Source organism: Macrotis lagotis, chromosome 1 (genome assembly GCF_037893015.1).
Source record: "Macrotis lagotis isolate mMagLag1 chromosome 1, bilby.v1.9.chrom.fasta, whole genome shotgun sequence".
Classification (NCBI taxonomy): Eukaryota; Metazoa; Chordata; class Mammalia; order Peramelemorphia; family Peramelidae; genus Macrotis; species Macrotis lagotis.
Window position 1 is genome coordinate 373,991,141 of NC_133658.1, and position 25,476 is coordinate 374,016,616.

Here is a 25,476-nt window from a genome sequence, read left to right on the forward strand (position 1 = left end):
AAAAGAAGGTGGCTTAGCCTTACCAAATCTAAAATTATAAAGCATAAGTCATCAAAACTAGTATCTAAGAAATAGAGTGGTGGATCAGTGGAATAGACTAGATTCAGTAGCAGGAAATGACTATAGTAATCTGCTGTTTGATAAACCCAAAGAGTTCAGCTATTGGGATAAAAACTCTCTCTTCTGTAAAATTGTTGGGAAATTTGGAAATTAAAATGGAAGAAACTTAGATTAGACCAACACCTCACACCCTATACCAAGATAAGATCAAAATAGATACAGGATTTAGACATAAGACATAAAAGACAATATTATAAGCAAACTAGAAGATCAAGGAGTAGTTTACCTATCAGGTCTGTGGAAAGGGAAGCAGTTTATGACCAAGGAAGAGATGGAGAACATCATTAAAAACAAACTAGAAAATTTTTATTACATTAAATCAAAAAAAGCTTTTACACAGACAAAACCATTGTAACCAAGATCAAAGAAATGTAGTAAATTGGGAAACAATTTTTATTACTAGTATATCTGACAAAGGACTCATTTCTACAATATACAGAGGACTGAGTCAAATTTCCAAAACAAAAAAGGTCAAAGGATATGCAAAGGCAATTTACAGGTGAGGAAATCAAAGTGATCCATAGTTATATGAAAAATTGCTCTGAATCATTACTTATTAGAGAAATGCAAATTAAAGCATCTCTAAGGTACCACCTCACATCTCTCAGACTGGCCAATATGACCAGAAAAGACAATGATCAATATTGGAAGAGATGTGGGAAATCTGGGACATTAGTACATTGTTGGTGGAGCCGTGAAGTCATCCAACCTTTCTGGAGAGCAATTTGGAATTACACCCAAAGGGCAACAAAAATGTGTATACCCTTTGATCCAGCAATACCACTACTGGGTCTATACCCTGAGGAGATTATGAAAAAGGGTTAAAACATCACTTGTACAAAAATATTCATAGCAGCCCTATTTGTGGTGGCAAAGAATTGGAAATGGAGTGAATGTCCTTCAATTTGGGAATGGCTTAACAAACTGTGGTATATGTATGTCATAGAACACTATTGTTCTATTAGAAACAAGGAGGGATGGGAATTCAGGGAAGCCTGGAGGGATTTGCATGAACTGATGCTGAGTAAGATGAGCAGAAAATACTGCACACCCTGATGTCAGCATGGGGTTGATGATAAACCCTGATGGACTCGCTCATTCCATCAGTGCAACAATCGGGGACAATTTTGGGCTGTCTGCAATGGAGAATACAATCTGTATCCAGAGAAAGAATTATGGAGTTTAAACAAAGACCAAAGACTATTACCTTTAATTTGGGAAAAACAAAGCCATTACCTTATTATGTAATTTTCCTATCTCTTATACTTTATTTTTTTTCCTTAAGGATATGATTTCTCTCTGATTCTCATCACATCCAACTTTGAACAATGTATACCATGGAAACAATGTAAAGACTAACAAACTGCCTTCTATGGGGTGTGGGGGGAGGGAAGCAAGATTAGGGGAGAAATTGTAAAACTCAAAATAAATAAAATCTTAAAAAGTAATAATACCTGTCTCAGAGGTTTGTTGTGAAGATCAGAGGAGATAACATTTGTATATTATTTTGTAAATCTTGAAACACTAGATAAATGTAAACTCATATTATTAATTATAGTATCAATTACTATAGATGAATTTTATATTATATACCTATTACATTACATATTCCATATAATTAACTGTGTTAAATAGTAATTATAGATTCATTATCTGTTAGTCTATAAAAGATCATGAGCTTCTGATATATGAGGTCACATGTTTCTCAGTCAACAGAACAAAATACAAATATTCAGATATTCATGATCTATTATTATTATTATAGAGGAAAAAGCATAGTACTAATTATTTTAGATTGATTTATATATTACATATTAGTTATATTATATATTATATATATTACATGCTATATATAATTATGTTATAGATTAATAAATTATAGATTCTTTACCTATTAATATTCTATAAAAATAATAAGTTTCTGATATATAAGGTCATGTCTTGCTTTGTATTTGGGAGGTGCTCAATTTTTATAACTTGCAATGACATTTTATGTTTTTTTAACTTTTTTGCATAATTTACATTAATCACTAAAACCAGGCTCCTTAATGATTCAGCCTTTCTACAATTTTTTGCTGATCACCAGAACAAAACCCAAATATCCAAGACCCTTTAGGTTTTTAATTGCCTTTGTGAACTCTTCCATCTATATAGATGAAATGATATAAACTATTTTTTGTTGCTATTTTGTCAACAAGTTGTTAGCTGGGTTTATGAAAATGTCTCCTATGGAAGACCTTTTGATTCCATTTTTGGATCACAGATTTTTTTAAGGCTTCATCTGGAAATAAACTATTGTCAGCTTCATTCTACAAATTCAATGGCATATGCCTTCATCAACTTGTATATCAGTCCATGAAGTTCTATCTAATTTTCACATGAATATTTCTATAAGTTTTTGACCTGTTGATCATATACTCTAAGAATGCCTATTAATCCAATTTCTCCTTGTCAGGGAGATGATAATTTTTTTTATACCTGTTTTAAGTTGATAGGTCTTATGTTTTGCTAATATATATAATTTTATTAGGTTGTTATTTATAAAAAATATTATTATTATTTATCTTGTTCAATGAAGTTTGGAGGAAAAAGGGTAGTTCTAGAACAAGGCACTATGCCTGCAATTACTTTTATATTTAACATGTGTTATTATATAGACATATAAAATTATTTTGTTTTTCATTTAAATAAAAGTTTTAAGATGTAAAGTTATTATTTTTGTTCTTGTAATCATTTGATCTCTTAATAGCCTGTAAGACCCTGAGGGAAAGGACTATATTACAATGTGGAGCAGGTAGGTCATGTAGTGAATTGAGAACCTGATCTAAAAGCAGGAAGACCTGAGTTCAAATCAAGCCTCAGATATTTACTCACTATGTAAGCCTGGGCAAGTCATTTAACCTTTTTTGCCACACTTTCCTTGTCTGTTAATTTGGGGATAGTAATAGCCTCTAACTCCCAGAATTGTTGTGAGAATCAACTGAAATAATATTCCTATTTTATCACAGTATCTAACATATGCTAGAGTATTATATAAATATGATTATTATTATTATCATAAAGAAAAGAGCATTGAACTTGAAGTCCAAAGACATTGGTTTGTATCCTGGTTCACATATCCAGTAGCTCTGTAACCATGATCAAATCACAACCATTCTGAAGCTCATTTTCCTCCTCTGTAAAAAGGAAGATAAAATTTATACTATCTGATTCAAGGAGTTATTTTGGGGGAAAGTACTTTATAAACTTTAAAGTGACATATAAATGTGAATTATTATTCATCTCCAAAACTTCAGTACCTAGTATGAAAATCAATAATGTTCAATTGAAATTGCTCAAATTTAAAGCTAAGATAATATAAGCTGACATTAAGACCTGAGTTTGAATCCTGTAATTCTTTCTTAAGCTCTGCACAACTTAGTGCATGTCATTTCCCCTCTATCAATATTCATTTGTGTGTGTGTGTGTGTGTGTGTGTGTGTGTGTGTGTGTGTGTGTGTGTGTGTGTGTGGTGTACCAATTGAGGTTAAATGACTTGCCCAGGGTTACATAACTAGTAAGTGTCTAGTATCTAAGGTCAGATTTGAACTCCAGTCCTCCTGACTCAAAGGCTTATGTTTTATCCACTGTTGGGTATATCTAACTGTCCTATTTCTTTTATAGAATGAAAGGATTGGATTAAATGTCTTCTAAGGTCCCTTCTAGTTCTGAATGCTATGACATGAGCCTAGCTCAAACTGGTTGATATGAATAGTGACTCTGAATGCCTATGGTTGTTACTAATGAAGGAGCAGGGGAGAAAATAAAGGAAAGCCCAGGAGCATAGCCATAACACCACTTAGAACTAATACATATTCTCATTTTAGTCCTCAGCAATAATCCAAAGAAAAATTCTACACTCCTGAAAGACTGCTGTCATCCCCGCTAGATACTCATCACTTATTATTAAGCATTGTACTGTTCAGAACTAGATATAATGTGTCTGAGAAAAATTGTGGCATCTCCTTTTAATCTTATGTAGAAAACAATTAAAGTATATAAAGCACATTATTAAAATATGTAAAATTTATAATTTAATTATAAGATTGCATGGTTTTATGATCTAATAGCCTTGCTGTATTTTGCATATTAGTGAACAATTGCTTTCTTAAAGCACACAGTAGAATCATTTACTTGATGCTGGAGAATAAGTTAATTATGGATCCCCTGTATATGACTAATGGATTTAATAATCACTTTACTGTAGAATTAACTTATACTTCCCTATGCTTATAGCACTAATGATGATATTCATAAAAGTTATGTTTTTTAAAAATGTAAGATTGGCACAAAAAAGGGAATCCAATGTACAGCTTGGTTTTAGAGCCAGCAATTCCAAGAAGATAGTTCAGCAGCATAAAGTCTTTCTTTCTTCTTCTGTAATTAATCATAAACACCCTCACCATCACCACCACCCCCCAATCCCTGACTCCATTGGCTTTATTAAGGGAATTTATTTTATTTAAGGGAAGACGAAATGCTTGCTAGATACATTTAGCAAAGCTCCTATTTTTTTTTAACTCCAACTTGGTTGCAAAGAATGTTCCCCACTCATATCCTACAGTGAGTAATTCTGAAATGCCCCATTTTTCCTAGAAAGGAGTTGTAACACACTAGTTCTGTTTTTGGGATCGAATTCAATGAAACTATTCAGTTAGCCCTACAACATGAACAGCAGGAAGGAGTATGAGGACTCTGAGGAATTTTCTTCTTTTTTGTGGAAAAATAATACCTTTGAAGTCATCCTCTCGATTTCTTTTTTATCTGTTTCTTTACATTAATGACAATCCCTTAATGGAGTTGAATTACTGTGCATTAAAAGAAGGTAATAAATTTACCTTTCAATCACCTTGTCTAAAATTACATATGGCTTAGAAGTCAACAGAACTTGAAATTAAAAGAGGTTAGGGATCATGTCTTAACCTTCCCTTTGAATTCCCTACAGTACTTAACATAGTAATGGGTACATACTAGGTCTTCAAAATATACTTAAGAAAAGCAAGAATCTTTGTACAAGAGTAGGAATTCTGGGCAAAGGTCCTCAGCTCTACTCTTATCCTCCAGTTTGACTGAGTACTCCTTGATTGCTTTGATGTTTATCATAGTAAAACTTCAAGGCAATCTGTATAGTCTGAGTATTAGCTGCCAAGGCTATTATGGGAGGTGAAAGAGCAAATGAAAAAACAATGCATAGTTTATATGCAACCTCAAAAAAGTTCACTGGAAAAAAATTTAAAAAATTAAAAAAATAAAAAGTTCATTGGTATTTTATAAATCATGTTGGGGGGAGAAAGAGAATGCAGGTCACATGGGGAATAAGTGGAAGGAACTGACTTGCCTTAACTCAATTATAGGTAAGAACCAAGAACTTTAGTTTTTTTAATGTCTTTCTTACTTTTTTAATTAACATTTATTTTCTCTCCCTCCTACACATCCTAACTTGAAAAATGAAGGAAAAACCCTTGTAGAATTAGGCACAGTCAAGCAAAATTAATTTTTTATTGATCCTGTTGAACAATGTATGTCTCATTCTAGTCTTGAATCCCTCATCACTCTGTCAGAGGAGGAATAGCATGCTTCATCACTGATTCTTTGGAATCATAATTGGTTTGTAAATCTTTCAAAACTGTTTGTCTTTATAATATTGCTATTGTTGTATAAATTGATTACCTGGTTCTACTCATTTCATTTCTATGTGTATAGAGGCAGGGTATTTTTATCATCTAGGTATAGTGAGCTCTGACTGACAAAATGGTTGAAAATGTATGAGGTTGTTGACCTAATGTTGTTTTATAAAAAGAAATGAAATCTATAGAACTTTTCCAGTTTATCAGCAGGTAAAAGGAATTGGGAGAACAATTCAAGCTACAATACCATACCATGAGTCAAAACAGAGAAACAGTTCCAGCAAGTAAATACAAGGAGATGGATCTGTAACCATAATGCAGTTTTCCTTACCTCAGAAAATGAGTTGCCCATGAAATTTTTTCCCCAGTAGTGTGTGAAATCTTTTGGATATTTTATATATGTAATGGGGGTTTGGCACATGCTTAAACTACTTAAGATGGTGTCAAAACATGGAAGATACTAAGAACCTAGTTCTGGAAGACTGAAGAATGAGGGGACATACTCTACTGGCTTACCACATAACAGCCTATTTTCATTGGTTGCAAAGTCATAAATTTTAGTATCTTTAAAATTTATCTGACTCAGCAACAGGGGACTTTTTTGTGGCATACCCATTTGAAGTTGAAAGACTCCTTCATTCATACCATGCAATAATGAAGGAGGACCTGAGAACCACTTCTTTCCCTACCTCTCCAGAGATCATGTGAGACTATCATCTCAGTTGCCTTTTTGGGTAGTAATACCATTCATTATTATTTTTCATTTGGGGGGAATCATCATTTTATTAAAATCCTTTTACTTTCAGTGTAGATTTCAACTGTATGTTCTTAATAAGTATTTAACATAAATTATTAATTTACTTATTCATTATATTTTAATCCCCTTTAAGACACAGATGCCTATGGATTTTGTTGTTCCCCTCTAATGCCTATTCAGTGCTCCATCCACTTCCATAAATGAGTTGTGGAAGGGGGAGGGGAGAAGAAGGAGAAAGAGATTTCCACTAATAACTCCAGTGAAAGCACAGATATCTTACCAGCATACTTGTATGCAGCAGATAAAAGAGAGAAGAGTCAAAACCTCTTGATTGATATTCCCCACCTGGCCCTTTTTGCCACATCTATAGATTTTGATCCCTGGATAGATTTAGAAATGGGAGGTAGTCATCTAGTCCAACTCTTTCATTTTATTTAAAGGAAACTGAGGCCCAGAGAAATTATATCTCAGAATCATATAGCTAATAACTATCTGAGGCTAGATTTAAAGATAGATTTTCCTAATTCCAAGTCTTGCTTCCCAGGTCCAAAAATTCCATGTTCTACTAGGCTATATATCCACACCAATAGAAAGGGGGGAGGGGATAAGCTATGTACAATGTCTGGAAGGTAGTGTGCTTTTATGATTCTAATTACTTTTCCTGTGCCTTTATGCTCCCCTTTCAAGAAAATTTGTCATTCACATTCAGATTCACACAAATTAGGACTATTTTAGATGATAATTTATGTCATCTGGTCTATTACTATCAATCCACCCTTGGAAACTTCTGAGATAAACTAAATTCTCATAGCATTATACAAGAGAATAGAAAAGGTCATGAATTATAAAATGTTCAACTAAAACAGATTTGCAGAATGAAACAAAAGTTTGCTTTGGTTCAGCTCACATCATTCAAAAGTTCTCTATTTTTACTGTCTTACCCTGTCCCAAATGATTGTGTATCTAGTTTGAATATTTCCTATATTTAGTTATCTATGAACCTGCTGCATCCCATACCAATTAACTCATTGAGTACTGAGACTACTCACTATTTTTGTATTTATATTCCCAGAGCCTAGCATAGGGTTGAGCACAAGGCAGACACTTAAGAAAAACTTCATTGCGCTCAGCACCCATTCCTAAAAGAGCATTCTCTTATTCTTATCAGAATAGAGAGGAAATGGGGGGGGGGGGTTCTTCAAGATTTATATAATTGTTTTTTTCTTTGGAATTAGAATGGGTTGGGAAGGGAGGGAGGGAAGAAAGGACTTAATCTAATTTAGTCTACTATTCTTCCCTCCTCATTCTATCTAGAGTATTCCTTTTCCTAGCAACTAGATAATATGCAATGGACTTGTAATATGAAAGTCCTGCATTTGAACTTGCCTAAGGCACTTACAAGCTGTGCCTGTGACTTACAAGTCACTTAATCTCTCAGTGCCTCCATTTCCTATTCTGTAAAATGGTAGTTATAGCACCTTGTTAGAAAGATGAAATGAGTAATATATGTAAAATGCTTTGCCATCTTTAAGTGCTAAACCATTGCTGGATTATGATTGATTATGTTTATGATTTTACTTTTAGCAATTCATTCTTTTTCTCTTAATCTCTCTGAGTCTAAATTTCTTATTCTGTAAAATGAGAATAATAGCACCTGTTTCTCATGGTGTTGTGAAAATTAAATGAGATAATGTATGTAAAATGTTTTGCAAATCTTTAAGTGCTAGGTAAATGTTTGTTGTCTATTATTATTATTATTATTATTAATTATCCTTATAGCAGTTCTCATTCAACATAACAAGTCATGTCTGGCATTCATCTCTTTCATTTTTCCTTGTCCAGCTCAACTGTATCTCATCCAAATCCTCCTCAAAATCTGCCTCTTTTTGTATATCACTCTGATACCTTACTCCTTGATTTCAATAGAACAATCAATATCAGATGATGAATCTAAGAAAAATGACCCTAGTTGTATCAAGAAAACCCAAATCAATTCCCTATGCTCCCTAAGCTGTATTCTTCCCTCTCTGTTATCTCACTTCATCTGTCTTACTTAGATGGAAATCCATATGTCTAATTTAAATCACTGTTCTTCAGACAGCAGTTACGTGATTTAACAAGAATCACAGACAGGCCAATAGAGCAACATATGACCATAAATTTACAGTGCTGAAATATATTAATTGTTCTTAAAATAATTTATTCCACAAATTATTATAATGACCATGAATTATTATTATTATTTAATGTTTATTATGGTCTCATGGTATATTAACAATGGTAAAAAAATCCCACATGACCCCTAATACTCTGGTGTCAATTAGGTTGGTTTATGGTCTTTTGGTATTCCAACAATAATTCCTATACTTAGAATTATGGACTCATGAGGGAAGTTAGAGATCAGCTAATTGTGCAATCATGGGATCACAAATTTGAGCTGTAAAAAGAACTTAAAGTCCATTTCATCTAGTTCAATACATTTATTTTATAGATGAGAAACTCAGGTCTAAGGAAGTTAAGGGGTGAGCCAAGTACAGCAAGGATGTAATCCCGGGATCCCAATTCAAAACTCATGTCCCAGATAAAGAAACTGAGGCTTATATTAAATTGTCACGACATAATTCTGTTCTATCACAGGAAGTGCTTCCAAATTAGGCTTACTGAGACTATAAAAGTCAGAGAGAGGTAAATTGGAGAGTTATAGTCCTACTGTCAAGAGGAGACTTTGTCATATATGCAAAACAAAGTCTCAAAATTGTAGCCCAAAAGAATACTTGCAAATTTGAATATTTTACTTATCTATTCTAGACCTGAGATGTGATGTTAATTTTGTTTTAAAATTCATGTTTGCTGCGGATTGGTTTTATGAAGGGAGTAAAGGAAGAATGTGATATTTTTTTCTCTTTGGCTTAAATCCAAAGATCCTAGGCTTATGTTCATTTCATTTTAGAAATGAAGCCTCTGGTAAGCACAGCAATGCTGATGATCCTGATACAATTTGAAGTTTTCCAGAGTCTTCCCACCTTGTATCAAGGAAATTGGCTGAGATTATTAAGGGAAGGAAATAACTGTGGAAAATGTGATTTAGAACTTTGTTCTCAGCCTGAAAACTGCCTGGCTGGGACTGTGTTAGACCGTTGTGATTGCTGCTCTGAATGTGGGAATAGAGAAGGGCAGATCTGTGACTTAGATGGAACTAATCATTTCTATGGGCAGTGTGGGCAAAACCTGGAATGCATTTTAGATACTGAAGTGATGGAATATGGGGAAGTGCCTGAACCGCAGTGTGTTTGTGGATCCCAGGAAAGTATCTGTGGACCTGAGGGGAAGACCTTTGAGAATATTTGCCAGTTCAATGAGATTTATTCTCAGAAGAAAACCAATGTTAGCATAAAACACAAAGGACCATGTGAATCAGGTAAAAAATAAACTAGATTTTTCAACAATGTATTTGGAGAGAAAGAATATTGATCTTTGAATATGTTTTGCTTTTTGTAGTATCAGTATCATAATATTGACTTTAAGCATTTAAATGAATGATAAATGTGTTGGCGAAATAGTTTATCACAGTTTGACTACATTTCTAAATTATCAATAAATTGTCTGCCTTGCTAAACTACAGAGAGGGATTAACGGAATTTAAGAAGAAAGAGTAATTATATTGCATTTAAGAACCAATCTATTTAACCCTGTAAATGTCCAACAGATACAGATAAAAAAAATTAGCTAAAGTATATAAACATTTAAACTCAAAGAATGCACTAAACTATTACATATATATTTGTATTTTATAAAAATAATAATAATGTTCCTACACCCTACTGATATTTACTATACCAAAATAAAATCATTTTTAAAAATATTAATAGAAAGAAAAAACTAGGGTGAATGAGAAGTAAAAAAATTGTCACAATAAATAGAAATATTGTATGATGGAATCTTTTAGGAATTCTCCCAAATTAATAATTTTCCTAAAATATAAGCGCAATATCTACAATGACCATTTTAGTTAAAGCTTGGTTCTCAATTCAATGGCTAAAAACTTACTTAACTTAAAAAGTCATGTGTATGAACTGAAAAATCTATTTAATGCATCATATATCATAGGAGTAGAAATAATTCGAAATCATTTGCATTTATTTTTATAGCAATAGACTGAAATAATTTCAATTACTTCTGAGATTTCATTTTCTTTGTGCAAATTAAAAAACCAATTGATGAACACAGTAGAATCTATCAGCAGAATGAAGGAAAATCAGACAATTAAGTCAGTCACTTCCACAAAGCAGTTTTCGAGCCTGATAGCAATATGATTCATCCTTCAAAAATTAGTAGTGCTATTTTTAGAGAGCAGATTTTCAGATGTTCCTAAACTCATTCTACAGAGTTGCAAGTCACACAGAACACTTAAATACAGGTTTTAGTAAGAAACGAAGAGAAAGAAATAGAAAAAATTCAACTTGGCTACTACATGAATATTAGAAATCCACCAGTCTTTAGTTCACATAGACTATATACAAATGAAAGCGTGTTATGTTTCCCCTTTCTTTGAATTGGAGTAAAAAAATTTTCCTACTATACTTTCCTCAAGCAGTTTAACATTCGTTAATTTTTAATAGGATAAAACGGGACTTGATTCAGTTCTCTACCTCAAATTATGCATTTTACATATATATATATATATATTATACTGCATTTTCTAAAACAGTATCAGCATTGAAGATAAAAGATAGCAATTATAATTATATCTAACAGTTTTATGGAACTTTTCATTATAAATCTATAGATACTTCTTTAATCTTACAAAACTGAGGCAGGTACACCTTTAACTTATTAAAAATATATTTCTGAAGAATCTACTATAAAATAAAACCCAGACCCTGATTTCAAGGAGCTTAAAATCTGATAGTGGAGATAAGAATATACTCAAAGAATTATAATACATGATAGATATGGTTAAGTGTCAAAAAACAAGTACCAAAAAAATATTATGCTGGTCAGTATGAAAGTAACATCTCTTCTGACTGGGAAGGATTAGGGAAGACATCAGTGGAGGAGCTAATATTTAATTGATTCTTATAGGATGTTTAGGAGTTCAAAAGGCTGAGATAAGATGAGTGTGGTTGACACACTGTCAGGAGTACCAAAACTTGGCATTTTAGTAGTTGGCTAAGAGAAATATTTTTTAATATATTCTAAATTTCCCTAATAAAATTTTAAATTTCTTGATGAAGTTAGTGGGTAAGATAGTACTTTAATCCTTTAGAAACTTATAAGTTGTTTCATCTTGGGCAAATCACCTATTAAAAGAAAATTATAATAGCACCTGCTTTCCAGTATTATTGTGAGGATCAAATGAAATAATGGATATAAAGCACTTGGCAATATTTAGAGTGTTATGTAGATGCTGGCTTTTTAAAAATATTCTCTATAGTTTTCTGAAAACAAAATAACACTATACACTCTGGCACAATAGAATCACTGGAGATGTACATGCAATTACATGACATGAAGTCACTTGCCCAACAACACCTTTACTAAATATTTTAACCTTGAAGACATTTCTGTGATGAAGATGCATTATTATTGCTTTTTGAAGACCTATATTTTCTAATATGAAATCAGGTTTAGCAAATTTCCTCAACATCCCTTTTTTCATAGCACTTCTATCTAACAGTGCATATAATGCTCAGTGAGAATGAATCAGTTTCTGAGGTTGAAGACTGAACCTTACAACAATAATTCTAGCTATTATAGAGAAACATATTGTTATTTGCTTTATTTTGCATTGTCCTTTTTTGCCTTTTCTAAAAGTAATGTAACTCTTTTGCTGAGATGTCTCAGGAAAAACAACCCCAGTTATGTTTTTGAAGTATTTTCCATTTTATGTGTGACTCAAGCCTCCACCTAGAAACCTGGAGAAATCTTTTCATAAAATTCAATATTAATATTGATAATTAATATATTTCAAGTCATTGATCACATTTACTTCTGAATATATTCCAGTTCTTCCTAGTGAGCCATACCTAGTGACAAAAAATTTTTAAAAGAATTAAAAAAAACAACTAATAGTTCAGCAAAACTAAAAACACATCAAGCAAATAAGAATACAATTGTCTCACATTCATAGTCCTCCACTTCTGCAAAGAATTGAGGGTAGTATATTGTCTCATCTCTTCTTCAACTGCCAAGGTTAGTCATTACAATTACACAGCAAATCAGATTCTATCCCCCCCCCCCCAATTTCATAGCTATAGCCAATGCATACATTCCTTTCCTGGTTCTACCTACTTCACTTTGTCTTAGTTTGTATCAATTCATTATTTTTTCATGCTTCTTTCAATTCTTCACATTTTTCGTTTCCCATGGCATAGTAAATTCCATCACATTTATAGGTCACAATGTGGTTTAGTCTTCCCCCCAAAAGATGGACTCTGCCTACCTTGTTTTCAACTCTTTGCTATTACAAAGTGTTGCTAAGAATATTTTAATGTATATGAGACCTTTTTTTCTGTTTTTTGATCTTGTATTTGGGCCATTCCCAGGTGTCTTGACTTTTGTTTTGCAACTGGACTCTGATGATTCTGGAGGAGAGAATGAGATTGATGACTCACTCTGTGCACCTCTGCCTCATTTAAATCCAATTCGTGTGCTTAGAAGTCAAGCTATCTCCCTGGTGATGCCCTTGGTCCTCTTCAAGAACAAAGATGAACAACAATCTGTGAATAGTAGCAGTGCCCTCTAAGGGATCCAATATGCCAATTTAAGTTGGTCATTGTTCCTCTTCTTCCTCCTCCTCCTTTCTTATTCTTTTGACAAAGTACAATACTTATTTGTTCTTCAAAAACTCAGTCCTACAAAGTATAGGTGTAGCTGGGCCTTTTTTATTAATATTACAAAAACATCTATCTAAAATCAAGAGCAAACATCATATGTAATAAGTATACATCAGAATCTTTTCTAATAAATATGAAAATATATTTAGGATGTCTACTCTTTTCATTATTATTTGGTACAGTTCTGGATATGCTAGCAACAATAATAAGACAAGAGAAATAAAATAAAGACATCAAGAAAGTAAAGAGGATATTAAACTATCCCAAATTACTTATGATATGATGAAATACTTAGAAAATCCTAGGGATTCAGCAAAGATACTAATCAGTACAATTAGTGGCTTTAGCAAACTTGCAGGCTACAAAATTAAGTTTCAAAACTCATTTCATTTCTATAAAATAATAACAAATCTAAGAATCAATAATAGAAAGAAAAACCCTATTCCAAATAACCACAAAATGCATAACTTTAATGATGAAGGAATAGTCAGTGATCATGGATGGACTATGCCAATATAATACTACCAAAGTTAATTTACAATTTTAAGACTCTAACAGTCAATCTCTAGAGTTACTTCAAATCTCAAAATGAAAAGTTTTCTCAGATTAGATTCCATTGTGAGCTTCATTATCAATGATAGTTACCTATATTCTTATTTTAATATTATTATTATATTACATATATTTAAATACATATTAAATTCACATGTTACTACTAAACTTGGACTAATTTTGTCATGAGAACTTTTGAGAAATATTAAAATAAATGCTATCATTGCAAAGTCAAGACAACACACCTCTACCTTTGATTGCATTTTATATAAATGCCCTTAGGGCAGCTAGATGGTGCAGTGGATACAGTACCTTGGAGTCAAGATAATGGAAGTTCAAATCCAGCCTCAGATACTTGGTACTTACTAGCTGTGTAACCCTGGACAAGTCACTTAACCCTGATTGCCTCACATCCAGGACCATCTCTTGTCATCATGATTCATATCTGACCACTGGACCCAGATGACTCTGGAGGAGACAGTGAAGCTTGTGACTTAGCACAGAACCTCCTCACTCAAATCCAATTCATGTGCTTGTCATGGTATCAACTCCCTGATGTCATGATCTCCTTCAAGAATGAAAGATAAACATTAATCAATCAATATAAATGCACTAGAAGAATTAATATGCTAAACAAAGTACCTAATTTTTTGACACAACATTTTTGTACACTAACAGAAAATTATCTGCATTTATGTTTATTTCCATGTATTTATCAGATGAAATAGCTAATATAATTTAAAGATTCCCAAAGTTTTATTTTACTTGAACTGAAGCTACTGAGAATCTAATTATACTTTCTTAAATTATTATAGATGGTATAAAGTTTGTCCATTATACTTAGTTAATTTAATTATCAACTATATTGACTTAGTAGTGCTGGGTTTTCAGTTTGGCCCAGCAAGGTTCTAGTAATGCTTTTGTGAAAAAACTACATGACAAGGAGTTAGGAGAGACTTGGGATAATTTTTCCTTCCTTCTGAAACAAGTCCTGTGACCATAGACAAGTCACCAGTTCTCTGAATTTTAGTGTCCTTACCTGTAAAATGGAAATAAAAATAATAACAATTATCTATCTCATGAGATTTCTGTGAAGCCACATGGGATATTATATGAACGTTACTTTGGAAATCTTAAAGTAGTATAAAATGTCTGCCATCATCATGATCACTCAAGGTCAGCCACTAAGCAGCTTTGCCATAGTCTCTAATCAGCAAATTACATTCTAGAAATATTCAAGACAAAGGGCTAGCTTCTCTGATTAATATGTGGTATTGTCTGGACAGTTTTTCAAAGCTAGCAAAGGACTGATAAAAGATTGAGAAAAATAGGTGAAAATGGCATAATTTTTCCTAAGTTTAAATTTAATATTGGGGAAATTGCAAGGAAAGCCTGTATTGTATACAATAATAAATACCACCTTTCTTAAGTTTAAAGATAAAACCTAATAAAAATACTTATTTGGCACTATGATATACATGATGTTATCATGTTGATGTATGTTGAGAACTTTCACCACCAATGATAACCATAATCCATCCAAGTCTTTTTAATCTGTTGATTCATCATGTTCTACTCTAAATCTTTCCTAAAAGATCTATTCTGGATCATTTTCTCTAGGTTGTTAGTACTTCATAAATAGCAATGCAAGACTTGTCTTAGTTTCTCAGTCAACAAGTATTTATTAAGTATTTATAAAGTGGCACACTGGAATAATTGCTAGAACCATAAAAGAAAGTAAAGGAAAGTAAGAAGCTCATGTTCTAAGGGAGGAGCATAAATTCATACAAAATAGTTGAAAGGTAATTTCAGAGAAGAAGGCTTTAGTAGGTAAGGATACTGGGTAAGGCCTCCTGCAAAAAGTGGAATTTTAAATGTCTTGAAGGAAAACTCAGAGCTAGAGGTAAAGAAGGAGAGCTTTTCAAGTAAGGAGAACAGACAGTGAAAAGGTGCAGTATCATGTAGCCATAGGAAGAAAACTAATGAAGCTAGAGTGAGGATGAGAATAAAGTATAAGATCATTGGAAAGGTATACAAGGAATCACACTGTGAGGGGCTTTAAAATGCCAAACAGAGGATTTTATATTTGATACTAAAGTTAATGAAGAGCCATTGGAGCCCACTGAATTGGAAAGGAGAGGAGAGGTAATATAGTGAGGGCTATACTTTAGGAAAATAATGTTGGTAACAGATGGGTGGAGTGGCAAGAGACTGAAGACAGAATTAGAAGGCTTTCCCAATACTTTAGGGAAAAGGTGATTTGTACTTTGAGATTAGAGTGATGGCTGTAAGTGAAAAAGAGGAAATGTATTAAAGAGATATGGGAGAAAAGATAAGATTTGGGAATATTAAATATATTGAATGAGTGAGTGAGGAGTAAAGGATGACCCTCAAGTTTGTGAGCCTATAGAGTGAAATAGAATCATTTAGAACTAGCTTTTCCTTCTTCTCTTTATTTGATCTATTACATTTTCTGGTCATATATGACCTTTATTATATCTTTTGTGTTACTACTTACATAAAAGTCTCTTTAGTAACATGCTGTTACCCACCTAAACATTCCATGTGTCTGCTTGTTGCTTTTTTGGATCACCTGTAATTTTTTTGCTTCAGAGATCATGGATCTATGATTCATATCTTATAGAACCAGAGGGAGAATAAGAATACTGGTTGTACAATCCTGTGGCAATCCTAGAAACAAGTTAAATCATCTGCTCTTTATGAGTTTCCTGGCATAAAATGTACTCCCTAATGTGAAGAAACATGCATTTAACAACAGTCCATTCTGTTGCTTTATGTCTTATCTCATTTATTTTTGATTAGATGTAAAAAACTTGGTACTTTCAAGGGCAATAGAGAGTGCTTCATTTTTTTCTCTCTTGAAAAAAGGAATTTATGTTATATCTGAGTTTTTATTTGGTATTCCTTGGTATTGGCATTTCTATCTTCTTATGTATAAAAGAAAAATTACTTTAATGCTAAATTGACTGATGGGCACTTAAAATTGTCTGAGATAAGCACTAATGAAAAACACTTACGATTGGAAAACTTCAGCTTCAGAATATAAAATCTTATCAAGGACAGACTACTGCTAGTACTTAACAGTCCTTAGTTACAATGATTCAGTTATACAATAACAATTTATTAAATACCTACTGTCGGCAAAATTGTCAATATATGACTTAACAGTACTTCCTTCCCACCTAACCATCAGCCATGATGGTTTTAATATCCATGTTGATTGTTCTCGTATCATCATTAATATATCTTTCTATTCACCTCCCATGTCCATCTCAGTCACTTATAGGGATGGTCATGGCTTGTATCATGCCTGTCATCTGAAACTGTTCTACATCCAGTGTCCTGAATTTTGAAATTCCCATCTTGAAGCATAATTGCTAGTTCTTCCATTTCTCACATCACTTTAAACTACCTAAGTTTACTCTTTGTCTTCATTGATTCTAATAATTATATTCAACAATATTTATCAGGACCTTTAAAGTAAGTTGGTGGAAATACAAAGTTGAAAATCTCTATGGATCCTAGCCCATAGAATTTATAATATAAGTGAGGGAGGAAAACAGCTATGTGTGTCAGGGAGGAAACCCAATCTATTCACAAATAAATACAATACAAGGTAAAATGTGATAGAGGCAAAGAATAAAGTTAGACAAAAAAAAAAGAGTTGAAAAATTAGAGATTACTTTCAACTGAGCAGAATTAGGGATGGCTCAAGAAGGTGGAAATTCACTTGGTCCTTGATAGAAAAGAAACATCTCAAAATATCTGAAGAGATAGTAGGTTCCAGAAATGGGAAAGTTGACTCTTCCCTATTTTGCCAACTCATTATTCTTGACCTGGTTTTACTTCTCCCTTTTCAAGTCTTGATGCTATAATAATCCATTTCAAGGAACCTTTGAACCCATTTCTACCTTGTTCTTCTCCTAATAATCTTCAACTCTGGAATGCCTCTACCATCTACTTTCTCTGGCTTTTCTCTCAAGTCACTGATCCCTGCCTGAGGAAATCAGAAAAATATGATGATGATTAGGTCTAGTACAAATCATGCTATCTCACCTCAGTTGGACCATTACAATGCACAGAATCTCTTAATTTATCCTGATTAGCTCCTTATCATAGTCTCGGCAGGTGCTGTTCCTAACTTTCTTCTCAATTTCCTTACCTCATTCTTTCTTCAAAGACAACCTTGGTTCCTACTTCATTTAAAAATCTAAAGTCATTCATCATAGGCTCACTCATCTTCCCTCTACTAAACCAGTGTTAACCTATCTCTTTCTCTAATAGTAAAACATCAAGTGGCTTTTTTTCTTGCCACCGATAACCTTTTCACTTGTTTTCTTGATTACATCCCTTCTTATCTCCTCTAATACATTACTCTATTAACTATATTTTTCCTCAATTTCTCTCTCTCTCTCTGTCTCTGTCTCTGTCTCTGTCTCTGTCTCTGTCTCTCTCTCTCTCTCTCTCTCTCTCTCTCTCTCTCTCTCTCTGTCTCTCTGTTTTTTTCCTCTCTCCCTATCCTTCCTTTCTCTTTTGACTAGAAAGTTTCCCATACTCTAAAAAGATCTTCCCTTGGCTTTCTCTAAAGTGGGGGGTCATGCACCTTCATTAGGCTAATCTTGATCTTGCTAAATGATAATCAACTGGAGCATGAAAAGATGTGTTTCCAATAATACATCTTGTCTTCCAACACAACATATCCCCTTTTACCAATTCTTGTATTCCACAAGTCTACTTTACAAAGTTGACTCACTGTAGCCATGTAAGCTTGAAATCTCTCTCCTTCTGGGCTAGGTGACAGTACCTAAGGTTGTCTATATTTCTACCCTGGCAATAGTTGAAGATTGCATTTCCCCATTTTACCTTCCTTTTTGTTTTCAGTGAGATTGAGTGAGCTGTACAAGGTGAAAGGACTTGGATGAGCTACAATGCAGATCTCTTTAATTTTACTTCAAAATATAACTTTGTTCTAAACTTTTCTATTTCTCTCAAAAGCATTAATATCCTTGCAGTTTCTTCAATTGAAATGGCTCTTTTCAAAGTTGCCAGATGTCAAATCTGATGGTCTTTTCTTAGTCATCATCATTCTAGACCTTTCTGAAGCTATGTAACACTATTAACTACCTTCTTCCTCCTGGATATTTTTCCCTTTTCTCCTTGTTTTGCTGAAAATAATGACCACCTACAAAAATCTCTCATATCTATACACTTAAAAAGCATGGAAACAAAATTTGCTAACCTATTAAAAATTCTTTTCAAAAGAAGAGTTTAGTGGATTTTGAACTTATTTATTAAAGAGACAAATCTTCCTGTCCAAACAACTTATTGTCATTAGGGAAAATAGAAATATACTAACTGAAGTTCAAAAGAAAAGTTTATGACTAGTGGATGAAATTTAAAAAATGAGTATCAAGAATTAAGCAAGGGGTGGCTAGGTTGCATAGTGGATAAAGCACTGGCCTTGGAGTCAGGAGTACCTGGGTTCAAATCCGGTCTCAGACACTTAATAATTACCTAGCTGTGTGGCCTTGGACAAGCCACTTAACCCCATTTGCCTTGCAAAAACCTAAAAAAAAAAAAGAATTAACCAAAGATGTATTTTTTCCATTTGGAACTATATATCTTTTTTAGCCGTGATTACCATTCAAACCAACTATCAAAATAAATGGAACTTAAAATCAGATCTTTAAATTACTGTCACAAAGTATTAAATCAAGATATTAAAAATAATGGAATACAATCATATTACTCTCATTTAATATTTTAAGTGAGAACAAAAATGTCTTTCTAACATTAAGTAAAATGGTCTTTTCAAACTATTATTTCTTCATTTTATTCTTTTAAAGTTTTCTTTTTTTGTATGAGTTATATTTCTATATCTTATTGTTACCAAACATTGTTATACAATTTATTAATAAGTAAATAAATGTGTATTGGGGATGCATCAAAAGTTTTTTACTTAAGGGATATGTGATCAAAGAAACTTTAAAACTACAAACCTAAACAACTAGCTTTTTCCTTTTTATCATAGTCAATGGCATTTAGCATAACATGTTTTAGATGTCCTTATCTGATCTCATTCCCAGTGACTTGGATACATCCTTTCCTCAGTGTTTTATGGGTACCCCCGACAGAAGTTATTCCTTTAATTTCATCAGCTCTAGTCCCACTGGTGTACTTGTCTCCCAGACTTTGAATCAAATTGAGAATCAATAGTTAGCCTTAAGTGGCTTTTAGAAAGGTATATTTATTAAGATGGTAAAGATTTGGTACAAACATCCCCCCCACCCCCCCACCCCACCCCAGCTCTACTACACTCTCTCTTAAAAGTATGCATAAAATCTAGGAGAGGATGAATTGAGACATACTCTCTTGTATAATTCTAGAAAATTCTTGAACAATTGTAGCAAAAGGAGTAACTCATAGCACCTAAGTCCTGGGAATCATTTTCTTCCCTTCATAGGATGCTCAAGAAGTTAACCATAAGAACAGTCCATCTATCTTTGGCTCACAATGCAGATAGTTTTGTCAGTTGATCTAGGGCTGTATCTAGAACTCTGGGAAATTCAGAATCTTCCAGAATCTTAGAAGTTTGCATCTGATTAGGTGTGGGGGTTAAGGGTTGGGAGGGAGATCTGATAAGTCCTAAACAGTTCTTCCTTTCCTAGAGAAGGAAGTTCCTTGTTTTCACCAAAGTTCTTGGAATATTTTACAAAGTCCTTTACAATCCGAAATAAGACATTTAAAATGTTATTACCCTTTGAATAAGTATTTATACTGGTTTCCTTCCATTTTAGTAATAAAACTTAGTGTTGCTTAAATTCCACACTTTCATTTTTTTTGTAGAGCATATAGCTGAAGATTAATTTATTATGTATCCTGGAAAAAAGTTTCAATATTTTCCAATGTTTATTTTAAGTTATTATAATTTTATTGTAACATAATCTTTGCCAAATGTATTCTTACATGGAAAAAACTATTAAAATACTTTTTAGATGCCAGTGAAAATTCTGGCAGTTTTCTAAACAATTTTTTTCCCCTTTAGCTCCTGTTATTTCTTTGGCACCTCAAAATACTGAAAACTTTATGGGAAAGGATATAATTTTTAGATGTGAAGTTTCAGCCTATCCAATACCATCCCTGGAATGGAAGAAGAAAGGGGATAAAATTTTCCTTCCTGGTGATGATGCACATATTTCAATCCAGGTAACTTCTGGGACTTGGTTTGGTTCCATGCACAATGCAGTTGCTCAATAAATATTTGAATTACATTAATGACATTACTATAAAACATGTTTGGTACATTAATAATATCTCATGTTTCCACTAGTACTCAGAAATGTATAAGATAATTTCCTCATAATAACCCAGTGAAGTAAAATAAGTATTATCCATATTTTAAGGATAAGGAAATTGAGGCTCAGAAGCTAAATGCCCAGGATTAAAGTCCAGTTCTTCTGGCTCTAAAAATCAACATTCTTTTCACTATACAACATTAGCTCTTTAAAAATATTTTCATTTATAACACTGTCTATCCCATAAGGCAATTATTGTCTAGGAGATTGATTGAGGGAATAAGAAAAAGATACATATAAGCTATTGTAGCCAATGTCATGGTACCTCTAAGTCATTATTATTATAGAGTAATAAGGGAAGACTTGGGTAATATAATCATAGGATCATAAGCTTAAAGCTGAAAGTAAACTTAGTCTAATCTCCTCATTTTACAGCTCAGAAAACTGAGATCTCATCAAGAAATTTGTCCACTGTCCAATAGATGCTAAATAGACAAATCTACTGTCTCACTAAACTTGATTTAGAGAAGACTGTATATAATGAGATCCTGATACTTTGTAAATTCCAGACCTCAATTTAAAGTCAATCCCACAATCTATAACCTCTTGAACATTCCCATAGAAATCTCTGAAGCTACCACAATGTTTTGTCTTATCAGGGAAACCTGATTTCTTGCCTTATTGAATAGTAAAGGTAGAAAATTAGATAGGCACTTTTGGTGCTTTAGTGGTAATGTCAACTGGATATCATGAACTCTGACTCATGTCTGACTGAACACAAGAAAACCAAGAACTTCAAAATAAAACTAGGAGCAACTTTTAAAAAATCACCACTGTTCAGCAAAATGGTCTCATTTGAAGCTTTCTCTAACAATTACGGAATTATTAAAAAGTGAAATGTTATGAACTTAAAATTTGTAAAAATCTGAGTCTTAATTTACTTTTTAGGTTTTTCAGTGAATGTCAAGCCATTTTAAGTCTTGGTTCAAAAAAAGCTGAGTCAAGACACACCATCTTCATTCATACTGTTATCATTCCTTAGACAATTGCAATAGTCTCTTAATTGGTTTCCCTCACTCTAGGCTCTCCAAACCATTCCGTATTCAGTTGCCAATACAATCATCTGAAGACACACTTCTAACTGACCTGATTAAAAGACAAAAACAATTAAAACTCAAATCTCTATGGCCTATTATAAAATGCAAACTGTTTAGTTTTAAGACCCCACACTATGTTTTCAAGCTATCTTTTCATTTTATATTGCTTCCTTTCAGAAATTTTACATTCTAGTCACACTAAACTACTAGTTGTAACTCTTCCAGGCATTTGCACAGGCCATCATCTCCGAACATCTACATTGCAGATTTCCTATCTTCCTTTAAGGGTAGGTCTACCTACCCAGTGGAGACATCCTTGATTCACTCTAGCTAATTTCATTCCTTTCAAATATTCCTAAAACATTTTTGAATCTCTGTTGTTCCCTTCTATCCATACCTTAAATAAAATGTCTCTGTATACATTATATCCTCCCAATAAAAGAAAAATTCTTTGGAGCTACTTTGAAGTATAGTTACTATATGTCTTCTAATTTTATTGATTTTTCTGATGGATATATTTATATATTTTCCCATTTATTCACTGAATGATTAAAAAAGTTCTTCCTAATAGGTGAGAGGTGGACCTCAGAAATATGGTGTTACAGGATGGCTACAAATTCAGGGGATCAGGAAATCAGATGAAGGTATTTATATTTGCCATACCAGAAACAAATATGGTACAGCTTATGCATCTGCCAGACTAAAAGTTATCAGTCCTGGTAAGTGACCTTTTAAAAAATAGATAAATTTAAAAAAGAATCTTAAGAATCTGGTCTCCAATATTTTTTAAAAAGCAAAACCTATTTTAAATGAATAGAATCAAATCTGGACTTCCCTTTAAAATGTTTCTTGCACCTTCCTCTTCCTTTACCATTGACTCCACTCCACCATAGTGGTAGTTGCTAGTTGGATTACTTCAACTGTGTCATAACTGATTTTCATGCCTATAAAGTGCCTCCACACACCACTGCAAGATTCATATTTCTAAAATATTTTATTTATCATAGCACTTTATTGCTCAAAAACTATCTTTGGCTTCCTACTACCAACAAAATCGATTGAGGCTACCTTCCTAACCATATCTTTTATCTTCTTCTACTCCCTGTTATTAATAAACTAATCTTTTCACTGTCCCTAAAAATATGTATTTTATCTTCACCCTTTTGATCATAGAATTCCCCCAGACTGAAATCTCTCCCAACACTTTTCCAGTGTTAGCTTATTCAGATCCTGCAAATTCAAGACATTTCAATTCCTTCCTCTTTCAGAATCTTCTCAGACCACTCATCAAAAAATCATTTATCTCTGAACTCTTATGGGAATTACTTTTTCTGACTTTTGTTTAGTAATTCACGACAGATTTCCTTATGAAAACTTCATATTGTTCAGAATTTTTATCTCATAATTACCTTTCCTAGATAGTAAGCTAGGAGAGATCATGGTTTATATGTTATTTTGGGGTTTTTTTATTCCCCTCAAAACCTTGTCTTGAACAAAGTAGGTGCTCAATAAGTATTTGTTGTTTTGATTCATGGTCCTTTCTGGTCATATGAGCACAATAAGATATGTTAATTAGCAACCACAGTTTGAGAATTTGAAGTTCCCTAAGGGACTCTAAAATAGAATGAGTATATAATGGGATAGTGAAGAATACAACCATCTTTCTTATATGTCTTCACTTCTATCTTAAGTGGAAATAAATTATCTATTATATAAAAGTCATGTTTGGAATACATATACCCTACTATTTCTTACAAAGATACCCATCCCATTTTCATTATTAGACCCACAATCTGTATATATTATTAGTACACATCTGCAGATTGTGTGATTACTGAAATTGAATCAGGATAGCTAATCATTATTTGAAAATATATATTTGAATTTTAAGTGTCCACAGTCCACTTCTACTTATTTTATATTTAAGTAGGGAAATAATCCTTAGATATCACTCAGAGTTTTATTCACTAGTATGATGATTTTGAATAATTTCTATTACCAATTTAATTACTTCACTTGTGAAATTTCTAATCCGTTGCCTATATAGGTTCATCGTCTAGATATCAAATCATTACAAGAAATGGAATTAGAAGTCCTATCACATATTATGGAAACTATTATCATCTTGTGGAAGAAGAGGAAGAATATGAATCTGGAGACTCTGAGGAAGAAAACAAATTGAAATAAAGATTGTATTCGTAATCTCAATTAGAAATTTAGTCAAGAATATTAGACTTGAAAGAGACCTTGGAAATTAAGAGATTGGACTAGATTACCTCTAAAATGCCTTCTAGTTAAATTACTGAGCACCTTGAATGAAATCTCATTTTAAAAATGAGGTTACAAGAGAGGAAAAGGGGTTTGCTCAAAGTCACAGTAGTTCTTTATGGAAGACCTAGGACTAGAACTCAAGTCTTCCGGTTCATTGTTTCTTTCTTTTAATCATTAGATTTACCCCTGTAAATTAGTAAAGTAAAATTTCCTTGAAAAACATAAATACAATTTTTAAACCATTTAAAATTTCTAGTCTTTCATTACATTTTTCACATTCTGTTAATTCAGATGACAGCTAAGCATCTCTTTAACTGACCTTGGAAGTTAGAAAAGTGAGAGGGAACATGTTTATTAAGCACCTCTAAATGCTCAGCATTTTTAGGTACTATGACAAAATAAAGAAGCTGAAGAAAACATTTGTATACTTAAGGAAACTACAATTTCACATAGGACTTCAATTCAAATTCTGCATTTCTCTTAGTAACTGTATAATCTTGAGCAAGTCATTTTTCAATTTTATCTGTAAAAATGAAGAGGAATGGCCTCTAAGATCATTTCCTCCTCTAAAGCTATTATCCTATAATTCATACTCTGGATGTTCAACATGTTGATCTTAAAAAAAAATCAGTGCCCCAATAATCTGTAAATGAGCCAAATTCACTTTATCAAATAAATTACATTTTTTTCTATAGAAAATAAATAATATGGGCCCTGATATTGAAATCTTCCCTATCATCATTGCCAGACTGTTACAACCCTAACTTGGAAAAAAGAAAAGTAAATTCTTTTGACTATTCATTCCTAGAGATATTTGTTACGAAAAGGTTGCCCGTTAACAGAGAACTTTTAATACCCTAC

At 32.8% G+C, this 25,476-nt stretch overlaps 1 protein-coding gene across 1 annotated transcript; it reads left to right on the forward strand.

Annotated features, from left to right (window-relative positions):
• Positions 1–9,495: 9,495 nt before the first annotated feature.
• On the forward strand, positions 9,496–24,531 carry LOC141500968 (kazal-type serine protease inhibitor domain-containing protein 1-like). The gene is made up of 4 exons (XM_074204620.1): positions 9,496–9,961; positions 20,998–21,158; positions 22,916–23,063; positions 24,392–24,531. The coding sequence occupies exons 1-4, from the start codon at positions 9,496–9,498 to the stop codon at positions 24,529–24,531; spliced, it is 915 nt and encodes a 304-aa protein (XP_074060721.1).
• The last annotated feature ends 945 nt before the right edge of the window (positions 24,532–25,476 follow it).

Coding starts and splice junctions, on each gene's coding strand:
- LOC141500968 (XM_074204620.1), top strand. CDS start 9,496: ATGAAGCCTCTGGTAAGCACAGCAATGCTGATGATCCTGATACAATTT. Junction 9,962..20,997: donor CAAAGGACCATGTGAATCAG/GTAAAAAATAAA, acceptor TTTCCCCTTTAG/CTCCTGTTATTTCTTTGGCA. Junction 21,159..22,915: donor ATGCACATATTTCAATCCAG/GTAACTTCTGGG, acceptor TCTTCCTAATAG/GTGAGAGGTGGACCTCAGAA.